The 21,407-nt window shown below is 38.4% G+C and overlaps 1 protein-coding gene across 2 annotated transcripts in view; it reads right to left on the bottom strand.

The window, feature by feature from the left end:
* Positions 1 to 522: 522 nt before the first annotated feature.
* PIK3C3 (phosphatidylinositol 3-kinase catalytic subunit type 3) overlaps positions 523 to 21,407 on the bottom strand; it is a 75,160-nt gene continuing 54,275 nt past the window's right edge. Inside the window, exons 24-25 of one of the 2 annotated variants that reach the window (XM_062018923.1) lie at positions 4,773 to 4,898; positions 523 to 1,286 (exon numbers count right to left, since the gene is read on the bottom strand). In XM_062018923.1, the coding sequence (XP_061874907.1) occupies positions 1,272 to 1,286; positions 4,773 to 4,898 (141 nt within the window). In that variant the 3' untranslated portion in view covers positions 523 to 1,271. Of the gene's footprint in view, positions 1,287 to 4,772; positions 4,899 to 20,208; positions 20,646 to 21,407 lie in introns of those variants that run through there. The other variant, XM_062018924.1, reaches the window with a different exon arrangement.

Raw genomic sequence — 21,407 nt, 5'->3', positions numbered from 1 at the left:
TAACTAAGTCACACATATAGAGGAAAACGTGGGTGGAATCGACGTTGTGCTTAGGCAGCAAATTTGGGTAATATGCTGAAATAACTGAGAGCCCAACAGAGCCCTTGTGGATTTTCCTCCATTAAAGCTCTTCTGGTTTTTGCTAGCAAAAGAACCACAAAGCAAGACTGACTGACAAATATCAGTCAGATGGAGATCCCAATCTGTCCTTCTTATCTTTATAGTTGAGAGGGATTTCTTCCTGACTCAAATTGTTCTTAAAAACATACAGGCGTATAATAGCGCCCTTTGAAGAGATCCACACATTTATGAAGAGCTAATTACATTGCTGATCATTCAAAACAGATTCATTACCAACTCAACATGCGGCACAAAAGCCATTTTATGAGTGGCCTTATTCTTGCATCAAGTGAACTGAGAAGTGAAAAACCTTGCAAAAATCCAACAGTTATGAACATAATCCTCTAGTATGCCACATCTCAGCAGGTAAGATTAAAAAGACAAAACAGAACACCTCAAGACTGCAACAACAAAGAGTTTATTAGACTCAAGAATATATAATCACTGTACAGAAAACATTCAGAGTTAAAACATGAAATACTGAACTGCTCACTGTGCATTCCAGTTGCTGAGCCTGTTAGTGACAATTTAATTGGTTGCCTACAGCTGGCTAACTTATCAGCACTTTAAAACATTTTTGTAAGTAAGGAAGAAATGGTTGTCCTTTCCAAACGATAACGTTTCTCAAGGTTGGAAATGAAGGATCATATGAATTATACTTATAACATACTGTTGGGAACAGAAGAGAGGAGATTGCCATAGTTTTGTGGCTTTTCTGCACTGAGGAAATGTGGCCTCATTGCTGTAACTGTATGTACTTGTGTTCAGTACAGCAATAATTTCTATTATTAAATATGAAAATATATTAACAGGTAGAAGAATTTACCATTGAATCTAGCCTCTTCCAGTTATCTTTGGCTTGAGAGGAAGTTGCTTACTTTGGCCTTTGAGGCTCCTATGTTTTTAGTGGAAAGAAATGCCACAGCATCTGGAGCCCCAAAGATGAGGCTCATTTCCTTTAAAAAATGTTTGTTTTTAAACCTTCATTGAACAGAGACTCAAAAGGCCTCTCTACCTCCTGAGCTCTCAATTCCCCATGCTATCAAACCTGCAACTTTTGCCTTCCAGAACTCCTTGATGAAGTCCACAAGAGCTTGAAAAAGTCTCTTTCTTGAGCATTCACTTCTTTCCATCACAGGCAGGAAAAAGGGTTATTTTCTCCAATACTGAAAGAAATAATAATGATAAAAAAATCACATAGCCCAGCACTTATTCAACTTGGTTTACTCGCAAAGAACAAAAGTTATGTGTAAATTGACCTCTGTGTTTAGAATCATGGTGAAATGCCTAAAGGCAGGCGATTTTCACAATCCTTCAGGAGAAAAAAAGTCATAGAAACCAACTTTATTTTGACGCTTATCAAATGCTTTCAGCTAGTCTACACAATCTTGCTGGTAGTTGTTCCCTATTATATTTTGGCATTCAACAGTAGGAAACAGAAGCACTGTCCCGAGGGGGAGAAACCACAGCTGCATTCTGGCATGCAGTACCACTGGGACCACAGCTTGGAGATAAGTCTAAAGCCACATAACATTTACAACAACATTGGCAGAAAATAGCCAAGCATCAGTAGAAACCCAAATTGTACAGCTACATTTTGGTGGGACACCCCTAATCCCTCAAGGAATAACTTTTTTAATCTCTGTAGAATGTGATCCATGAATGCAATTGACCTGTCTTGCAAATTTACAAGGGAAATAATATGTGAAATTAGTCATGTCAAATGGAGATTGTTTCCTTCCTCTGCAGAAATAAACAATGCTTCCACAATGAAAATGACTCCTGGGAGAAATGGCTCTTCAGTCTTCATTAGGATCAACTAAAATTTGTATGCACTTATTAACTTGTTCTAAATGTTAAATTTATTTACTTCTGAGACAACACTTTTTTGACAATCATTAAGGACAAAATATCATGTAGAAAGGTGTGTAAAGTATTTGATAAGGTAACAGGTTAGCGATATATTGGAAACTAAAGTCTTTCAGCTTCAAAATGAACCCAGTTTACAATATTGTTACAAAAGAATAATATCAAGCTGACAATAAAATACCTATACTGCTTTATCTAAGAGCTTTATTTGCTACAAAGTGACACAGAATGGTGATACACAACACTTACTTTAATAACCAACCTTATTAAAACCCCTTAACTGCTGCAGTCGGCAGCACAGATTCCTTGTAGGCCTATGTTAGAGGCAATAAGAGAATAAATATCTATCGATAAAGAAAAAACTCTACACGTTGAGGGGCATTTCAAAGGGAAGATTGTGAACGTTAAGGCAAAATCTGCTATTTAAACATGTGTCACAATACCTGTGTCATTTTGGTTTTTTTTTTTAGGCAACTCACATTACTATAAAGAGCAAGGCCATGGGCAATTCAATGCAGCATTATACATGAGGAAATTGAAAGCTTCAGCTGGCCGCTGTGTAAGATGACCCCTTTACAGCAAATTCAATTAAGCATTAATTGTTCATTTGTTCAGTGATTTAGAGACTCTGTGAAGACTCCAGCAGAACATTCTTAAGACTGCCTCAAACAAAAAGGAAAGATAATGATTTTGACTAATGAAGTACTAAATATCACTAAAAACTGCTCTATCTCACTTGCAATACAAACAGACATTAATTACATTATATTTTGATGGATTTCTTTGTAGGCTTTAAAAAAATATCAAAGTAGAGCTCAGATTCCTAAGACCTGTCAAATGCTGATTAATTTGTGACTACTCTTTTTGTGTCCTGCTCACACTTGTAAGCACTCAGTACTCTCGTAGGGGAGAGCCTTCAAGTCTAATTTGCTTATGGAACATGAATGAAGGCTTTGAATATACTTTGAATTCCAAAACTAGTAGAAGAACCTGATACTACACGGGCCTAAGTGATGTCTTAAGCACTTACAAAGCAACATACTATTGTGGTCATTTTTGACACCTGATCCCAAAAGCACAAAAGAAAGTAAGCAGCAAACTTTGCAGTAGACCATGAGGAGAGTTCAGGGTCTCAGGAAGAATAAGTCTCCATGCTGGAACCCAGCATACACCAGCTGGAGAGGTAAAAACCCCAACATGAGACAACGGCATCAGGTCTGCATTACTGACTGTCACATCTGCTTATTTGGTATCCAAAGAGCAATATACACTGTGGGCTTGCTCCCTAAGGATGAATGGACGATGTAGTGGGTGCCTGCTGCTGTGTGTATCAGCCTGTTGCTTAGAACATCGTTCCTAGGAGCTAGAAGCCTGGGGTTCAAATTCTTTGCTCTTATAAATATTTTCAATCTGTCTTGCAATTTTAAAAGCAGTTGAAAGTGATGAAGAAAGGTCAAGCAAGAACAGTTCTGAACAGAAAAAGGAAAGGTCATCTAAATCCAACATGTAAACTCATACAGTCTCAGAAATGCAATAACAATTATTGCATTTTGGCAGTCACTTAAAACTAGTGAAGTAAAAACACGTCTTTTAAAAAAGTGACTGGCAGTATGTGATTAAAAGAAAGGTCTATACACACATTGGAGACATTTAAAATTTCCATCTTGAATCTCTGTAATGGCTTTTTTGTTTTAACCTCAAGGTAGATGCTTGACCTTTTTTCTTTGTCTTATGAAATTACTGTCCTCCATCCTATGATCAAAGTAAACCATAATGAATGATGTCAAATCTTGCAATGTATTCATATAATGACACTCCTTTTTGGTTTTTTTCCATGTTGTGTAAATGATCACCTTTATTAAATACATATGCAAATAGAAATGATATTTTTGCTTCTTACCCTGCATTGGAGTGCAATCTTCAAAATAAAAATTAAGTTTGTAGGAAACAACAGATTAGCTGGCAGACCTTTAGCAAAATGGATAGCCATAAATACAGCTCTCAGTTTATAACAGAATTTGATCAGTCTTTTGAAGAAAGAATCAATAAAAAGAAACCTGGGATAATGACTGGCTTTTCAGATCAGTTTCATTTTTCCTCTCAATTCCATTTCTTGTCATGAATCTAATGCTTAAGACAAACAATAGAATATCTTAAATCCCAGATAAACGCAAACTAAACATGATATATGTTTTAGGGGAAAAAACCACTGTAAATTCAAAGAAGTGTTTTTGTGAACACAGTTTTATTCAATACGAGAAGTGACCATTTTATTCTTTTACTGTGGCTTGTAGTTAGACAGCATATGTATGTCATTCAACACTTCATTCTCCATATTATAGCAAGGGTAAATTTCAATAACATAAACTGCAGAGTCAATAATGTATTGCCACTCCAGACCAACAGCAAGAATCAGATAATGCATGATGGTGGATTGGACACCTCTGGAGATCATTTAGCCCAACCCCCTGGCTGCAGCAGGACAACACAATAGGTTGCTCAGCACACTGTGATTGTTGGGTTTTAAGTATCTCCACAGATGGAGACTCCATCACCTCTCAGGGAAATCTGTCTTAGTATTTGGTAATCTTCACAGTGAAATGCTTGCCAATGTTCTCTAAAATATTTCCTGGGAACACCAAGAGTTTGCCCTCCAGTCCTGGCAGTAGGAACACTTTTATCTTGTTAAAAAATGATAAACAAGTTAAGTCTTGAACTTAACACTCACAGTCTCCCACGTTACTTAGCTTTCATAGAAACCACCAACTGAGAGAGTATCTCACCTGTGCAAACTTGTGTATTTGTTCCACCACAGCAGCAAAGAGGGCATGGACACTTTCATCAATTAGACTCTGCATATAGTGGACAGCTTCTTCATCAGACAAGTCCAAACGAAACTTGTCCTGTACCTGGAATGGGGGAGGAGATGACAAAAAATAATTTAATTCAACAGTTAAAACACACACTATTCTATATGAAACGTATAGTAGTAAACATAACAATTTCAGTTACAGAAATGTTGTAGAGAATCTCTCTTATACTTCAAGGTTATAGTAGATTACTGGAAATTTACAACTTTACATAAAATGCCTATTTTTAACTGTTTCTTAAAAATGAGTATTTAAATAAGATAGAAGCAGTCTCCTAAACCTCAGCCCCTCAACTGGTGATTTCAAAGCTTGAGGTCAAAAAGTCAAGAGAAGTACCTGCATATTTAAACAGGACTGAAATGCTATGAAAAATAAGTGAAAATACGCAGCATTCACTAAACAAGAACGACATGCAACTTGACAAAAACCACTCAATGTTGTATATCAAATACAGTGTTGGAAGAGTGTGGACGATGCTAACACTTTTTGGAAGTATGCAGTACTTACAGAATCATAGGACTATTTATGTTGGAAAAAGTCCTTTAAGATTGAGTCCAACCATTGACCCAGCACTGCCACAGCCACCAGAAAACCACATTATGTTCCTCAGCACCACAATTACATAGTTTTTGAATATCACAGACGGAGGACTCACCTCCCTGGGCCGCCTATGCCAGTACTTGACAACTCTTTCAGTGAGGAATGTTTTCCTGATCTCTAATCAAAGCCTCTCCTAGTGCAACTTGAGGTTGTTTCCTCCTGTCTTGTCACCTGTAGCTTGGGAGAAGAAACCAATCCTTCCCCTAGCCACAACCTCCTTTCATATAGCTGTAGAGAGTGATCACGTCTTCCCCTTAGCTTTCTTTGCTCCAGACTAAACAACCCTAGAGCCCTTAGTTGCTCCCCATCAAACTTGTGCTTCAACTCCTTCTGAAGCTCCAGTTCCTGTCTCTGGACATCCTCCAGAACCTCTGTGTCTCTCTTGGATTGAGTGGTACAAAATTGAACACAGTATTCATGGTCCAGCCTCACCAGCGCTGAGTACAGGGTAATAATCATTGCCCTGGTCCTGTTGGCTCCATTATTTCTTATACTAGCCAGGATGCTCTTGGCCTGCTCCTTCTTGAACAATGTCCAGCCTTCCTGGACATTCAAGACTGCCTCCCAATGGACTCTGTCTACCATGCTCCTAAACAGGCAAAAGACTGCCCTTCAGAAGTCCAAGGTAGCAGTTCTGCTCCCTCCCTTCTTAGTTCTCCAAGAATCAAGATCTTTATCATTTTGTGATTGCTATGCCCAAGCCATCATCCAACCAGGGCATCACTCACAAGTCTTTCCCTGATCGCAAACAACAGGTCCAGTAGGTACCTTCCCTCCTTGGCTCTCTCACCAGCTGTGCAGTTGTGTCAAGATATTACCTTCCACACACTCAAGAACCTCCTAGAGATTTCTTCTGTGCAATATTGTACTTCCAGGAGACATGGGGTAAGAACCCCAAAGGACAAGGAGGACTGACCATGAGACTTCTCCTAGATGCTTATAGATTGTTTTCTCTGCCTCTTCATTCTTGTTGGATAGTCTAGAACAGACATCCATCATGTTGTCTGCCTTGTTGGCCTTCCCCCTGGTTCTTACCCATACACACTCAACTCTATCATCACTGTCATTAAGCTCTAGGCAATCACAACACTCTTTAACATAGAGGGCTACTCCATCCTCATTCCTTGCTTGCCTATCCCTGTGGAAGAGTTCCTAGCCATTCATTGCAGCCCTCCAGTTGCGTGAGTCATCCCACCTTGTTTCCATGATGGCAAATGTGTCACAGCTTTCCTGCTTCACAATGGCTTCCAGCTCCCTGTTTGTTGCTGATGCTGTGTGCACTGGTGTAGATGCACTTCAGTTGGGTTATTAATCCATTCTCAAGCATTTCCATGGTTTCTCACACATCAATAACCCTTGTATCTCTGCAACCACATACATCTTCATCCCCTCCCTCCACTGAGTAGACAGAAGGATCTCACTAGCACACTGTCTCTCAAACACTGGTGTGCTGTCCCCAGGCTTATCTTTAGTGATGTTGGTTTTACCCTCTTTCCCCTTCAAATCTAGTTGAAAGCTCTTTCATTGAGTCTAGATTGTAGCATTCTCTAATCAATGCTACCCTCAAAATGTAAAACTACTAGTCACTTTGCAAAGCAGTACTGACCACAATATGAAAATTGCTCAGCAAATTTGCTTTACTTGCAGAAAATTAATTGCTGCCACCTAATCACACACTTTATTGTCATAAAGATAAATTTTGAGTGTAGTGAGCTCTTGTGGAGACCATGATAATTAATCTACTTCAGTCTATTGCATAATGAGCTACGTAAATGCTGTAAAATATTTTTCTGCATCAAGTACATAACCTCTAGTTTATCTGTGAGAATCTCTTTATGGAGCCTCTACACTGAGACAGAATGCTTCACATCCTTGGTGAATTGTTTCAATGATTAATTACCCTATTTAACAATTGTGACTTATTTCCTATCAGAATGTGTCCAATTTCCATCTGAAACAGTTGAGCTCATTGAAACTTTTTACATTAAAGAACTGTCCATCAGAAATCTCTCATGTAGGCAAGCATCAAATGATTTAAGTTGCTTCTTAACCTTCTCCTGAAAATGACTAACGAGACAGACTGCAAAATAGAATCAAGCCTTTCTTGAATGTTTTCTGTGGACTCCTTTTTTTTGTAAAAAAAAAGCAATGACAAAAACGGAAGCCAACTTATTTCAATGATGTTCTTAACAAGGTCTTATTTGTGAGATGCTGCTACCTTCTCTTCCCATGTTGTATTTTTTTTATATTTCAAGGATACTGCATATACAGTCACATTCTTTATGTTAGTAAAATACTTAAAGAGATTTCAGTTTAGTATTACTGCGCATTCTTTTAAAAGCCAATGTATTCCAGAAGAGTGCCCTTCGGCACTCCAATAAAAAGTGTAAATTAGCCTGCCAAGTGTGGAAAGATAACACTGTTTCTCTCAAAATACTGTTATAAGTCTGTGGCTGGTATGTGTGAAGCAAGAATAAATTGAGTTTTTCCTCAATTTTCCTCAAAGAGAAGTTTGATCAATATGAAGGAATAGATTAAGCCAGGAAAGTTCAAACTCTCAAGGAAGCAAGTACCATGGATAGTTTAGAAGATATTTCAGGCTGATATTATAGAAGTTTTATCTTTGTAACAAATATGATGAGAAGGAAGGTTAGTATCTCCCACAGACACAGCAGTTTGATATCCAATGAAGCACAGAGTCCAACTGAATTGAATGGACCATTCACATGCTTGCTGTTATACTCAAGCATAAACATCTCCCCAGATTAGAGCACAGACCTCTAATAGATTTATTTTCATGTTCATGGAAAAGGTTATGTAATGAGAATTCAGTAAAAATGCTAAATGATATTTAAAAAAACCCAAACAACAAACCAATCCCAAATACTGTAATGCTGGAAATTTTGGCTGGAAAAGACCTTTAAGATCATAAGCTCTGCAGAGAGAGACCTGGGACTTTTGGTTTATAATAAACTGAACATGAGCCAGCAATGTGCCCTCATGGTCAAGAAGACCAATGGCATCCTGGGATGCATCAAGAAGAGTGTAGCCAGAAGGTCAAAGGAGGTTCTTCTCCCCCTCTACTCTGCCCTGGTGAGGCTTCATCTGGAGTCCTGTGTCCAGTTCTGGGCTCCTCAGCTCAAGAGGGACTGGGAACTGCTCGAGAGAGTCCAGTGCAGGGCCACCAAGATGATCAGGGGACTGGAACAAAGGCTGTGGGAACTGGGGCTGTTTAGTCTGGAGGAGACTGAGAGGAGATCTTATTAACATTTACAAATATCTAAAGAGTGGGCATCAGGAGGTTGGGACATCTCTTTTTTTGATGGTATCTAGCAACAGGACAAGGGGTAATGGGATGAAGCTGGAACACAAAAAGTTTCACTTAAACATAAAAAAACCAAATTTAACTGTGAGGGTGACGGAGCAGTGGCACAGGCTGCCCGGAGGGGTTGTGGAGTCTCCTTCCTTGGAGGTCTTCAAGACCCGCCTGGACATGTTCCTGTGCAATCTGATCTAGGTGAACCTTCTTCTACAGGGGGGTTGGACTAGATGATCTCTAAAGGTCCCTTCCAACCCCTATCATTCTATGATTCTATGATAAAGTCCAATTACTACTGTAACACTGCTAAACCCATCACTTGATCAAGCACTTCAACAGTCTTCTAATTTGCTCATAGAAAACTTATCAGAAATTCTTGCAGGTGGTGGTATTCAGATGCAGCTCCATTCTATAGAACCAATGACTATTTAATCTCACTTTCCACCTTCCCCAAGAACAGACTGGCACACTGCTACATGTGGAAAGAAATTTGCCCACAGTTGGATTCTAAAATCAGTTTGCAATTAACAGTAGGATCAATTGCTACCGCAAACTAGATCTTTGCATGTAAGTTTTTCAGCATTGCAATTAAAACTAACTGCTGTAACATAGCCAGGGAGAAACATAGTAAGATGATGAACTACCTCTTGTGCTGCATCAGAAAGATTAATACACATTGACTTACAGTTCTTTCTTACAAAACCAATAGTAATTCTTATCTGAAGTCTCTGAACTTCCAAGCAAATAATGTATTTTAAAAGACAATAGTTTTTCACAGAAGAAGTGAAACTAGAAGTGATTTCGGCATGGTGTAAACAAAAAATTTGGGGGTCAAATTATGATATGTTATACAGTTCTCTGATTCCACACACTTAAGAATGGCCACAGTGAAGCAACAAAAACATTCCACCTGAAAGTGGAATTTGGCATTTAAACTAAGTGAATTGTTTTAGTTTAGTCATTAGTATTTGTCAAAGAGAAAAGAAATATACTTTATGAATCTGGTTAAAAGTTTTAAACCTCACCCTGTAAACATACATTGACTTTAAACATCATATCTCAACAGCAGAATTTGAATGTTTAAGGATGAAAAGGCTGGACAAAACGTAGAGTCCATGAAGTGTAAAAGAACAGGGTTGCAGAGTTATATGAACTTGCATGACTGGAAATTTTGTTACAGTTCAGTTAAACTTGGAATGTCCTATAAGAAAGCTACTATCAGTTACTATGATAAAGTCTTTCTTTTTCAAAAGATAACATAAATAAAAATTTAAATAGGAAGAAATCTTAAACCACAAGGGACAGTTTAGAAGAAAATGGTGGGGGATGTGAGGGCAGAAGGGAGAAGCATTTAAGTACAAATTAACTGAAGTTGAACTGATGATGAGAAGAGGAAAAAAAGGTGATTATCACTTGCAGAATCAAACAGAAGATGAGAAATTAGCAAAGTAGGAAGTCATAGAACCATAGAATGATAGTGCTGGAAGCGACCTTTAGAGATCATCTAGTCCAATTCCCCTGCAGAAGCAGGTTCACCAGGGCAGAGTAGAGAGGCAGAAGAACCTCCTTTGACCTTCTGGCTACATTCTTCTCGATGCATCCCAGGATGCCATTGGCCTTCTTGGCCACGAGGGCACATTGCAGGCTCATATTTAGTTTATTATCAATATAACCAGCAGTCCCAGGTCTCTCTCTGCAGAGCAGATCTCAAGCAGGTCAATCCCCAGCCTGTACTGGTGCATGGGGTTGTTTCTTCCCAGATGCAGGACTCTGCACTTGTCCTTGTTGAACCTCAGGAGGTTCCTCTCTGTCCAACTCTCAAGCTGGTCAAGATCCTGCTGAATGGCAGCACAGCCTCTGGGGAATCAGCCAGTCCTCTCAGTTTGGTGTCATCAGCCAACTTGCTGAGGGTACACTCTGTCCCCTCATCCAGGTCCTTGATGAAGATGTTGAACAAGACTGGTCCCAGAACTCATCTCTGTGGAACTCCACTGGCCACAGGCCTCCAACTCGATTCTGTGCCATTGATCACCACCCTCTGGGCTCTGTCATTCAGCCAGCTCTCCATTCACCTCACTGTCCACTCATCCAAACCACACTGCCTGAGCTTTCTGATGAGGATGTTATGGGAGACAGTGTCAAAAGCCTTGCTGAAGTCAAGGCAGATGACATCCACTGCTCTCCCCTCATCTAGCCAGCCAGTTATGCACTCATAGTAGGCTATCAGGTTGGTCAAACAGGATTTCCCCTTGGTGAAGCCATGTTGATTCTCCCTGATACCCATCTTATCCTTCATATGTTCAGTGATAACATCCAGGATGAGTTGTTCCATCACCTTCCCAGGGATGGAGGTGAGGCTAACTGGTCTGTAGTTTCCTGGGTCATTCTTCCCGCCCTTTTTGCAGACTGGTGTGACATTGGCCTTTCTCCAGTCCTCAGGCAGCTTGCCTGTCCTCCATGATTGTTCAAAAATGACGGAGAGAGGCTTAGCAATCACATCAGCCAGCTCCCTCAGCACTCTAGGATGCATCCCATCAGGACCCATTCACCTATGAGCCTTAATCTTGGCCAACGAGTCTTTAACCTCGTCCTCTTCCACCCGAGGCAAATCCTCTGTTGTCCTGGACATCCTGTTATCCTTGCTGGACTGGGCTTCCTGAGGGCTAGCCTTGATCATAAAGACTGAAGTAAGGAATACATTCAGTACTTCGGCCTTCTCTGCATCCTCAGTCACCAGGGCACCCTCAGCTTTTAGCAGCGGGCCCGTATCCCCCCTTGTCATCTTTCTGCTGCTGATGTACTTGAAAAATGCCTTATTACTGTCCTTAACATCCCTGGCTCTGTTTGGGGAACATGATCTTAAAGTAGAAGTACAATTTTACCTACAGTTTTTGCTATTTAACCAGAAGATTGCTCTTTCTCTTTCACCAAAGAACAGATTGACGCGGATTTTTTTTTCCTCAACTGTGACCTATTTTACAGTACAAGCTATAGTTATTCTTGTAATTAACTCAGGATTTTTCTTTTTTTTTTGTTTCTTTTTTTTTTTTACTACCAAGCATTTCTCACTGCTAAAAGATTACCTAAAATGGATTAGGTACTTAAGGCCTAAAGTTAAGACAAACTTCTTAGAAATTCTTAGGAAGCTTTTAGAAACTTCCAACCAGTATCCCAGTCAATACCTCATTAACATTTTATGTTTCCATAATTTCTGAAGAAGGTAGTAATGCATTTTGTGGTAACACATGTACATATGAGAACACTTTCCCTATTCTGTTCAGTTTTCAAACAAATTGCAAATTTAAGAGAATCTTCAATGGTCTTTATTGTTGGGTCATAATAAGCATTGGATGTAAGCACCCTGACCACTACTAAAACCCCACATAAAAATCAACTAATAGCAAAAAAAATATTTAGTTGTTTTTATCATAATTCTTTTTACTGTTTTGTCTTGTAATTGTAACAACAGTCAGTACCTAACATTCATGTGGCAGAAATTGGTATTAAATGCTTGCCTTTAATCCTCATCATCTTTTTCAGCAAGAGATTCTTTTGCTTTCCCTATTGCTTGCAATCCAAGCAACTCACTGTACAAACTATTCAGATGCTCTATTTGCATGAGCAATTTCATTTGAAAGACTATTCTGACAACAGCTTTTATTTTCAAGGTTTTGATTTGAACAAACTGCAGTTTCTAAACAACCCTATGTAGGCTTTGTGGTTTTTTTTTTTTTTATATTTTTTAAATAGAAGCCAGTAAAGATGTTAATGAACATCTCTAAACTGAACTTCCACAGAAATGCAGGTTTCAGCTGCTGCAGTAAGTAAAGATAATACTGTTCCCACTCAGAACATTTCATTATACTGGCCAAAAACGTATCAAGAAGTGTAATGTAAGGCAAGAGGAGTACAGGAGTGTTCTCATACTTAGAATGGTTTATGTTGCAATGTTTATTCTATTTTTTAAAAATTCATTTTGAAATTAATTAATATACATGCAAAACCAACAGCCTCAAGCCAGAAAAGCTGGATGTGCAGCTGTAGCGTTATTACCCAAATGGACAGAAAGATTAACGTCTGCCTAGGCAAAATCAGCACCATGCCAATCTGACTCTTCTACAAGGAATAAAGCTCCCCAGAGCAGCAAGCAAATATAAACATTCTAACAAAAAGACTCTAACCAAGCAAAACTGAATTTGTTTCTCCTATAAAAGTAAATTTCATCTTAGCATTGACAAACTTCAGCAATGTTTCCTAGCTCCACCTTTTAACAAATAGTTCTATTTTCAGGCAGGGATAGATAATCATTGCTGGAAAAGGCATGCCAGGCACCAAAGCACAAGTCCTTTCCCTTTCACTAACCTGTGGAGTCAGCTCTCAATTATCCACTGACTGACTTCTGCGATAGTCAGAGAAATGGTAAAGAATACAGGGAGTTTTACTTGGATTAAGAAATGGGCAAAATCAGCTCAGAAACAAAGTAGCTCAGAAATTCTCTTCATAAGTTACATCGTATCTGCTTCATCTTTTATACCTTTAGAAGAAAAATCATTTTACTTTGATCTGGCTAATATAAAAGGAACAAAATACATCTGTTGTCTCTTTGTGCTGGTTTCCAAACAATTATACTACTCATTTTCTCACCAACAGGGACGACGCTTAGTCAATGTTTGCACAGACTAGGAAATGCACAGGGTGCTCTCACTATCACTCTGCAAAGGAAGAAAATACTCCACTTTCCAGAATAATTTGATTTTAGCCTTTTCTGTGTATATCCAAAGGTTCTATCAAAAATGAATGGAGCTATTTTCACAAACAGCAGTTACTTGCTGCTTGCTAGAAGCCAGGTATTTATGATTCAAAATAACTTCGCCTGTAAATAAAACAGTTGCAGAATCTTTTTTAATCAATGGGCACCTGAAACACAGCTCAGTCAATTAGGACACTGTCCTTTAATGCCTGCTGAGTTCTTTGTGCACCAATGAATCACTGGTCCCTGACGTTTTCTAATTTAAAGGTCAAATTTGCTATGAAGGACAGACAGAAACCATCTGGCTTTCCTGTAGAAAAATCAAAAGCTCTTTGTGTTAGGAAGTGACAATGCTGAATACATTAGCTGCATCTGAAGAGCGATGGCCTATCCCTTACACAAAACTGCTCTTTATAATTGACTGCAGATTTTAGTCATTACTACTTAAATTTACAGCACTGGCTAATTTAAAAAAGCCAAGCAATTAGTAATTGGTGTTGGAGCTGTACTAGAAATGAAAAAGCAAGAAGCACTGGCAGAAAAGAAGATGTATGTGGGGAAATCTTCATTGTATTATCAGTTATGCATTGACAAATCAAGATGAAGAGATTTCAGTCAAGCTTTTTTTTCCTGAAAACTAGTAAGTAGAAAAGCATAAGGGAAGAGTAGAAAACTTAAAGACCATTACCTCAGAGGTCACAGAGAGACAGGTAAAATGAGGAGGATCTTCCACTACTTTTCAATTTAATTTCTTTTTGTGACGTTTTTAAGCCAAAGTGGGTTTTCAGAAAAGCCTAAATCAGAGGGTGGCAGGGGCAGATGGGATCATGAACCATGAGGTGAAGCACACCAGTCTGACAATTTTCTTTATTAATAGAATGGAAAAAGACAGAAGATGAAAGGATCAAAAAGATAACTAATTTTAAGTTCTGCAGCTACTTTTTCTTGGTCAAAAACTGACAAACATTTTACTATTAAACAAAGCACCAAGAATTCAAAGAGGGCTCCTACAGTTTTGAGGATGGGGATAATTTTGTGTAGTTGGTAATCACTGTTTTCTGAGTTTTTCGATAAGGAAAAGTGGTGATTGAAACCAGACTAAAAGAGGTGAGTCACAAAAACAAGGTTTTCTTACAAATGAGTACTGTTAACCACTTTATCTACTGATACTAGATATTCACACTGAAAGTGGATAACTAGTTGAAAAAGCACTTTTCCATACACTCTCAAAGAATAGTTGTGAAACTTGAAAGAGAGCTTTTTTTTGGTTTTGTTTTAGGGCAATGCTGCATGACTCATTTTCAGTCCAGTTTTAGGTGTGACAATGCAAAGTGAGTAAGAAGGCAGTCTCTAATCCGGTATCACAGAATCTCTGAATGGCAGTGGTTGGAAGGGACTTCTAGACACCACCCAGACCAAGTATCTTGCTATAGCAGGTTCAACTCTACTAGAGGGCACAGGAAAGCATCCAGGTGGGTTTGGAAAGTGGCAGAGAAGGAGACTTCACATCCTCCCTGGGCGGCCTGTACCAGTGCTCTGTCCCACTCACAGTAAAAGTTTTATCTTCTGTTTAAATGGAACTTTTTGTGTTCTAGCATCTTCCCATCAAAGTCAATAGGAGTTGCCAGTTCTTTTCATGCTAACATATCCACATTGTCATTTTTCTCCACTACGTTAAATCAATTTGGGTAAAGCTTCCTCTCTTTTGAACAAGAATATGAAAGGACCTTCACAGATGTCAGGAACAGAGGGCTCAGTTCTGCTTACACCATTCTGTACCATAAACAATGTCTTGGAATCTATACTTATTTTACCACAAAATGCTGCTCCAATTTTGCCTTCACTTGATACATATTTCTCACAAAGCTTTTCACAACTATTGGGTAGAAACAATAGCTACGCAAAATGCTTTCAGTTAGACATTAAGATTGATTCTGCCAGTTAGATCCTTGGGATGTCATGTTGTTACTGGAAGGTAGATGGCAAAACCAGTCTCCAATTGTTAAGATCCTGACTTCCCTTTAATTTCTTCTCAGCTTAGTAAGAAAATCGCTTAGAAGTGCTTTCTGCACTCAGATTTTTATGAAAAGTCTTGTTTCTCATATCAGTTTAAAATTCTTTAAAAGATTTTATTTTTAAAACCACATTTTAAATCATCCACTGCCTTAATGAAGAGGACTTATTCTACAAAATTGCTTCTTTACTTTGTTTCTTTAATTTTCTGAGTGTTATTGGTCTGATTCTGGTGCATGTCCAAAGAAGGGTACAGGAGCTGGGAAAGGGTTGGGACCTCAACTCTGACAGGGCACAGCTGAGGCAGCTGTGGGTGTTTAGTCTGAAGGAGGCTGAGGGGAGACCTTCTTGATCTCTACAACTGCCTGAAAGGAGATTGTAGCGAGGTGGAGGTCAGTCTCTTCTTCCAAGTAATAAGTGATAGGACAAAAGGAAATGGCCTAAAGTTGTACCAGGGGAAGTTTAGATTGGAGATTAGAATATTTTCAGTGAGAGGGCTGTTAGACACTGGCACAGGCTGCTCAGATAGGTGGTGGAGTCGCCACTCCTGAAGATATTTAGAAGATGTTTAGCTGAGGTGCTGAGGGACGTGGTTTAGTGGTGGGCTTTGTCAGTGTGAGGTGAGTGGTTGGACTCGATAAACTTAAAGGTCTTTTCCAACTGAAAAGATTCTACGATTCTCTAAGAAAGTCCAAGGACTGATGACTTGCAAACATCTTTTCTAATTAGTGAGATGCCTGTTATCATACATACATGTATCATTACAGGAAGTAATAAAAGAGAACACAAAAAATCAAGCCAGAGTTACAGTCATATTCTTTATTCTATTTCAATTTATTTTATTCTATCAGATGGTGTATCCAAATTTTATTTTTCTTTAGAACATGTATATGATTAAAAAACTAAACCTTTATCCTGTCTCACTCAGGAGATTACTTTCTGAAAGTTTTGAAAAGGGGAATAATAAAAATATTTCCGAAGGTGGTTTTACTCACTAGCATGTTTCAATATCTTGCTAAATTTTTCATCAGCAGGCAGATAATTCCTGCAGTGTAAAGCAACACCTCGCCTATCAGAAGTGAGACTAGTGCATTATGTCACTTTGCAAAGCTATAGATTAGACCGTAACTTGAGCTACCATCTAACACGTAAATATCTCTACTTTGAGGAATCAAAACTGTGACTACTAAAGAAAAATCTTTCTTTAGAAATGATATTTAGCATAATTCATGCCTACTTGGGTAGCATTAGTACAGCTGCACTTAATAAAAACTCCAATGTCAAAGAACAGAAAAATAACTGAAGTGCAATAGTGCTTTCAGTAAGCATTCTTTTATTTCCAAAATAAGAAAATTCTCTCCGCCCCGCTGCCCCAGCCCAGTATATTCTGATTTATCTCCAAATTTAGATGAAAATAACTTATCTAGTTACCTAAGTAACTGGACTTCAGCTGCCTGAGAGATTAGAGCCTCACTGGCTCACCAGCCCCCCCTTAAGGGTAATTGAGGGCTCTGCAAAACAGAGAATGAGTATTACTACAGCATCAATAAGGAAAACACTGGCCATGAACTTCCACCTACGCTGTTATGAAGAATAACCTCTTAGATACAGAAACATTTGTAAATCTCCACCTTTGTCTTCCATGAAAGTGTTATTACAGTTGAAATGACTATTGACTTGACTTGCACATCAAAGGTAATTTAATTTTACAGGTCAGTCCAAAATAGATCTTTAGCTAATTTGAGTCTGTTGAAATATATATGGATTTTTTGTTTAAAGGTTTAAGAAAAAAATAAAAATCAATTGAAATGCTGAAAGAATTTATTCAATTTTCCTACAACAAGGTACAGTGTTATCTTGTTAAATGACTGAGCAAGACGCCTTGTTCTCTTTTTTCATTGGTTATAATAAAGCTCATAACTGATTTGAGATAGGCTATTGGGCATTTAGTATCCAAAACCAAGTTTTGTAAGACATTTTTTAAAAAAAAACAATAATGACCTAATTCTGTAATTCTAATACTAGTCCATTTACAGCTGACTTGGAAACTTTTATTTTTTAAAAGTAAAGAAGTAAAATAAAAAATTGAGAACTAAAGAAAACAATTACTGTTGTAGGAGTTTTGTACCTAGTCATACGCATCCAGTAGATCAGAATGCCAACAAACGCTTTATGGAAGGGCCCTCTGGTCACCTGCTTTTTAGGGATCCCATCATAACATATTATTTTTGCACAAATTTCAGGTGTGTATTCAAAGGATAATTTTTGAACAAAAAAGACTAAATCTGAGTTGTTTACAAGAGTTAAAAAACAATTGAGCCGTCAGACATAAAATGAGAGTTCATACAACATCACAGTACTTGGGGATGGGCTGAAAAGTGTACAAACTAAAAAAACATTTATGAACAAGCTAAATAATTCAGTTATCTTTCACTGTGTTTTGTTTTATAAAGGGTCAAAATCAGATCATAAATGAACTTGCAGAACTTGGGAAAGTAAAAATCTTTCCCTCTCAAAATATTTGAAGGTGTGAAACCAATTTGCATTCCTTATCTGAAATACCTGCCTTACTGGTTCAGTTTTCACTCTTTCCACATTTTAAAGCCTCTGTGAACAGACAGACTTGAACCAACTAGGGTGTTAAAGTCATAGTTCACCAAGATGTCACATTGTCAAAGCTCAGTATCTCAATAACTAATTGCTGTGTTTGCCCTAATAATGATCTCTCATATAACAATTCAGCTTATGCTCACTTCATGCAAAAAAAGCACTGTTATTTATACTTTGTAAGGGAATTTAGAAGCAACCACAATGACCTAACTCATCTGTCTTGGAATTTCCTTTTAGATTTTGCTTCTTTCCAAGTAGATACAATGCAATCACACTTTACATGAACTCCATTTTTAACTATTACACATTGGAGACTGGAAAGAAATCTGATGAAATTCAACAAGGGTAAGTGTAGAGTCTTGCATATGGGAAAGAATCACCTCATGTACCAGTACAGGTTGGTGAATGAACTCTTAGAGAGTAGTGTAGGGGAAAGGGACCTGGGGGTCCTGGTGGGCAACAGGATGGCCATGAGCCAGCAATGTGCCCTCATGGCCAAGAAGGCCAGTGGCATGCATCTTGGGATGTATTAGAAGGGGTTGAACATTGTATCCAGTTCTGGGCCCCTCAGTTCAAGAAGGACAGGGAGCTGTAGAAGAGAGTTCAGAACAGCGTCATCAAGAGAATGATGGGAGTCGAGCATCTCCCTTATGATGAAAGGCTGAGGGAGCTGGGCCTCTTTAGCTTGGAGAAGAGGAGACTGAGGGGTGACCTCATTAATGTTTCCAATATGTAAAGAGTGGGTGTCAGGACGATGGAGCCAGCCTGTTCTCTATGATGTCCAATGATACAATCATAGAATGGTAGAGTTGAAGGGACTTTTAGAGATCATCTAGTCCAAACCCCCTGCAGAAGCAGGCCCACCTAGATCAGGTTGCACAGGAACATGTCCAGGTAGGTCTAGAAGACCTCCAAGGAAGGAGACTCCACACCCTCCCTGGGCAGCCTGTGCCACTGCTCCATCACCCTCACAGCAACATAGTTTTTTCTTATGTTTAAATGGAACTTCTTGTGTCCAAATACCCCTTGTCCTGATGCTAGATACCATCAAAAAAAGAGATGCTCCAACCTCTTGACACCCACCATTTAGGTATTTCTAAATATTAATAATATTCCCTCTCAATCTCCTCTTTTCCAGACTAAACAGCCCCAGTTCCTGCAACCTTTCCTCATAAGAAAGATGTTCTAGTCCCCTGATCATCTTGGTGGCCCTGTGCTGGACTCTCTCCAGCAGTTCTCTGTCCCTCTTGAGCTGAGAAGCCCAGAACTGGACACAGGACTCCAGATGAGGCCTCACCAGGGAAGAGGAGAGGGGGAAAAGAACCTCCCTTGACCTGCTGGCCACACTCTTCTTGATGCATCCCAGGATGCCATTGGTCTTCTTAGCCACAAAAGTACATTGCTGGCTCATGTTCAATTTATTATCAACCAGGACTCCCAGTTCACTTCCTGCAGATCTGCTCTCCAGCAGGTCAAAGAGCAACAAGTACAAGCTGGAACGTAAGAGGTTCAAAAGAAACACAAGGAAACATTTCTTCACCGTGTGGGTAAGGAAGCACTGGAAGGGGCCGTCCAGATAGATTGTGGAGTCTCCTTCTCTGGAGACATTCAAAACCCACCTAGATGAGTTCTTGTGTGACCTACTCTAGGTGGTCCTGCTCTGGCAGGGATGTTAGACTAGATGATCTCCCATGGTCCCTTCCAACCCTTAAGATTCTCTGATTCTTTGATCAGTGAACTATAACATACTTAGGAGCTGCAGAAAAAACTTGCTGGCTTTCAATTCTGTATCTCAACTTGTAATTTCAAGAAAATTATGTATTAAGTTTATATAGATTAAAAGAATTCTATTAGGAATGTTTGAAACACTCAGATGTTGCTCCATTAAAACAATTTTTTTACAAATACTCTACAGAACTTGATATTCTATTATTAATTACAGAAAGCTAAATATCCATGAGCATCTCTTCTGCAGAGTTAACCAACATAAAATACAATGGCAAGATATTAATAATAAACAAGGATATTACAAGGATATTGCTTGCTAATTGACAGAGAATACCATGAGATTCCATTTGATAAAAAAGTCAGAGCTCATGAGACAGTATCCAAGGTGAGAATAAGCAAGTACCATATTCAAGCAACAATGAACTCTGGACAGGAATTATTAAGATTAAAAAACATGGTAAGTATCAAACTTATTGCTGCAAAGAAGAAAGAATCAGCACTTCCAAAATTCCATGAAACCATCAGTTGGATCTCTTGATCACTTACTTCAGTCCATGACAAACTTTCCAAAATTAATCCCTCTACTAGCTGTAGATATATACTTCGATTTCTCTCACAATTTATTGTCCATTTATTTGTACATTTTGCTTTCCCTCCCTTATCATATTTTGGAAGTTAAAAAAAAAAATGCTTCTTCCCATTTTCCAGTAGGCAGAATTCCCAGACATGCTGCAAGCTGTTAGGAAGGTTGTCTTAGTTCTCTCTACTAAAACATAGATACTCTTAGAACTTGTTAGATATTGTACCATTTTGTTGTTCTACTTTAAGCTTCTATTGTCTATATTCTATCTGAGTATCTACATAATCTTTGCAGGTCACTAAGGAACAGAGGTAATCTTCAAATATTGATATGGAAAAAGAATTATCTGCTAGTTTTTCAAGATTACAAGTTATTAAAAAATACAGAAATTCTGGCTAGCTCAGTCTTCATGGAAATGAAATTGAATAGCTACATGAACTCTTTGTATCAATTTGAAAGGAAGAAAATCTGAACAGGAATGAACTTTTGAAGGTAAAAGTAAAAATTTGGTTGGAGTCACAATTTAGTTTTCGTTAAGGGAATGATATTAGAACCTGAAATGGTAAAGATTCTGAAACTTGGCTTTCAAAGCTTACTGAAAACACTGAGCTTGAATAAAAATTAGACTGAACTGACTTTCATTGGACATGCAGACTTCATAGTATTTTTCTGTTAATTGTTGCTGAAATATCAAGTGGAGAAGAATTATTCTGGCTGGTGCAAAGGGACTAAGTCAGAATTATGGGACATGAGTTTACTTTCACAAAACACAAAAATTTTTTGGTAATAATACACATGTCTACTGGTTCTAAATCTTCAGCACACTATTTTTGTAGCTAAGAGTAGACTGTTTTAATCAAACCATTCATGACTTGCAGCATTCTAGTCTAGATGGAACAATTTTTCACAACACGGTCAGTGTTGATTTTTTCACTTATCAAGTTTCAT

This window comes from Colius striatus, chromosome Z, assembly GCF_028858725.1.
Source record: "Colius striatus isolate bColStr4 chromosome Z, bColStr4.1.hap1, whole genome shotgun sequence".
NCBI lineage: Eukaryota > Metazoa > Chordata > Aves > Coliiformes > Coliidae > Colius > Colius striatus.
The sequence above is the reverse complement of the archived record's forward strand: the minus strand, read 5'-3'. Positions and strand labels throughout refer to the sequence as shown.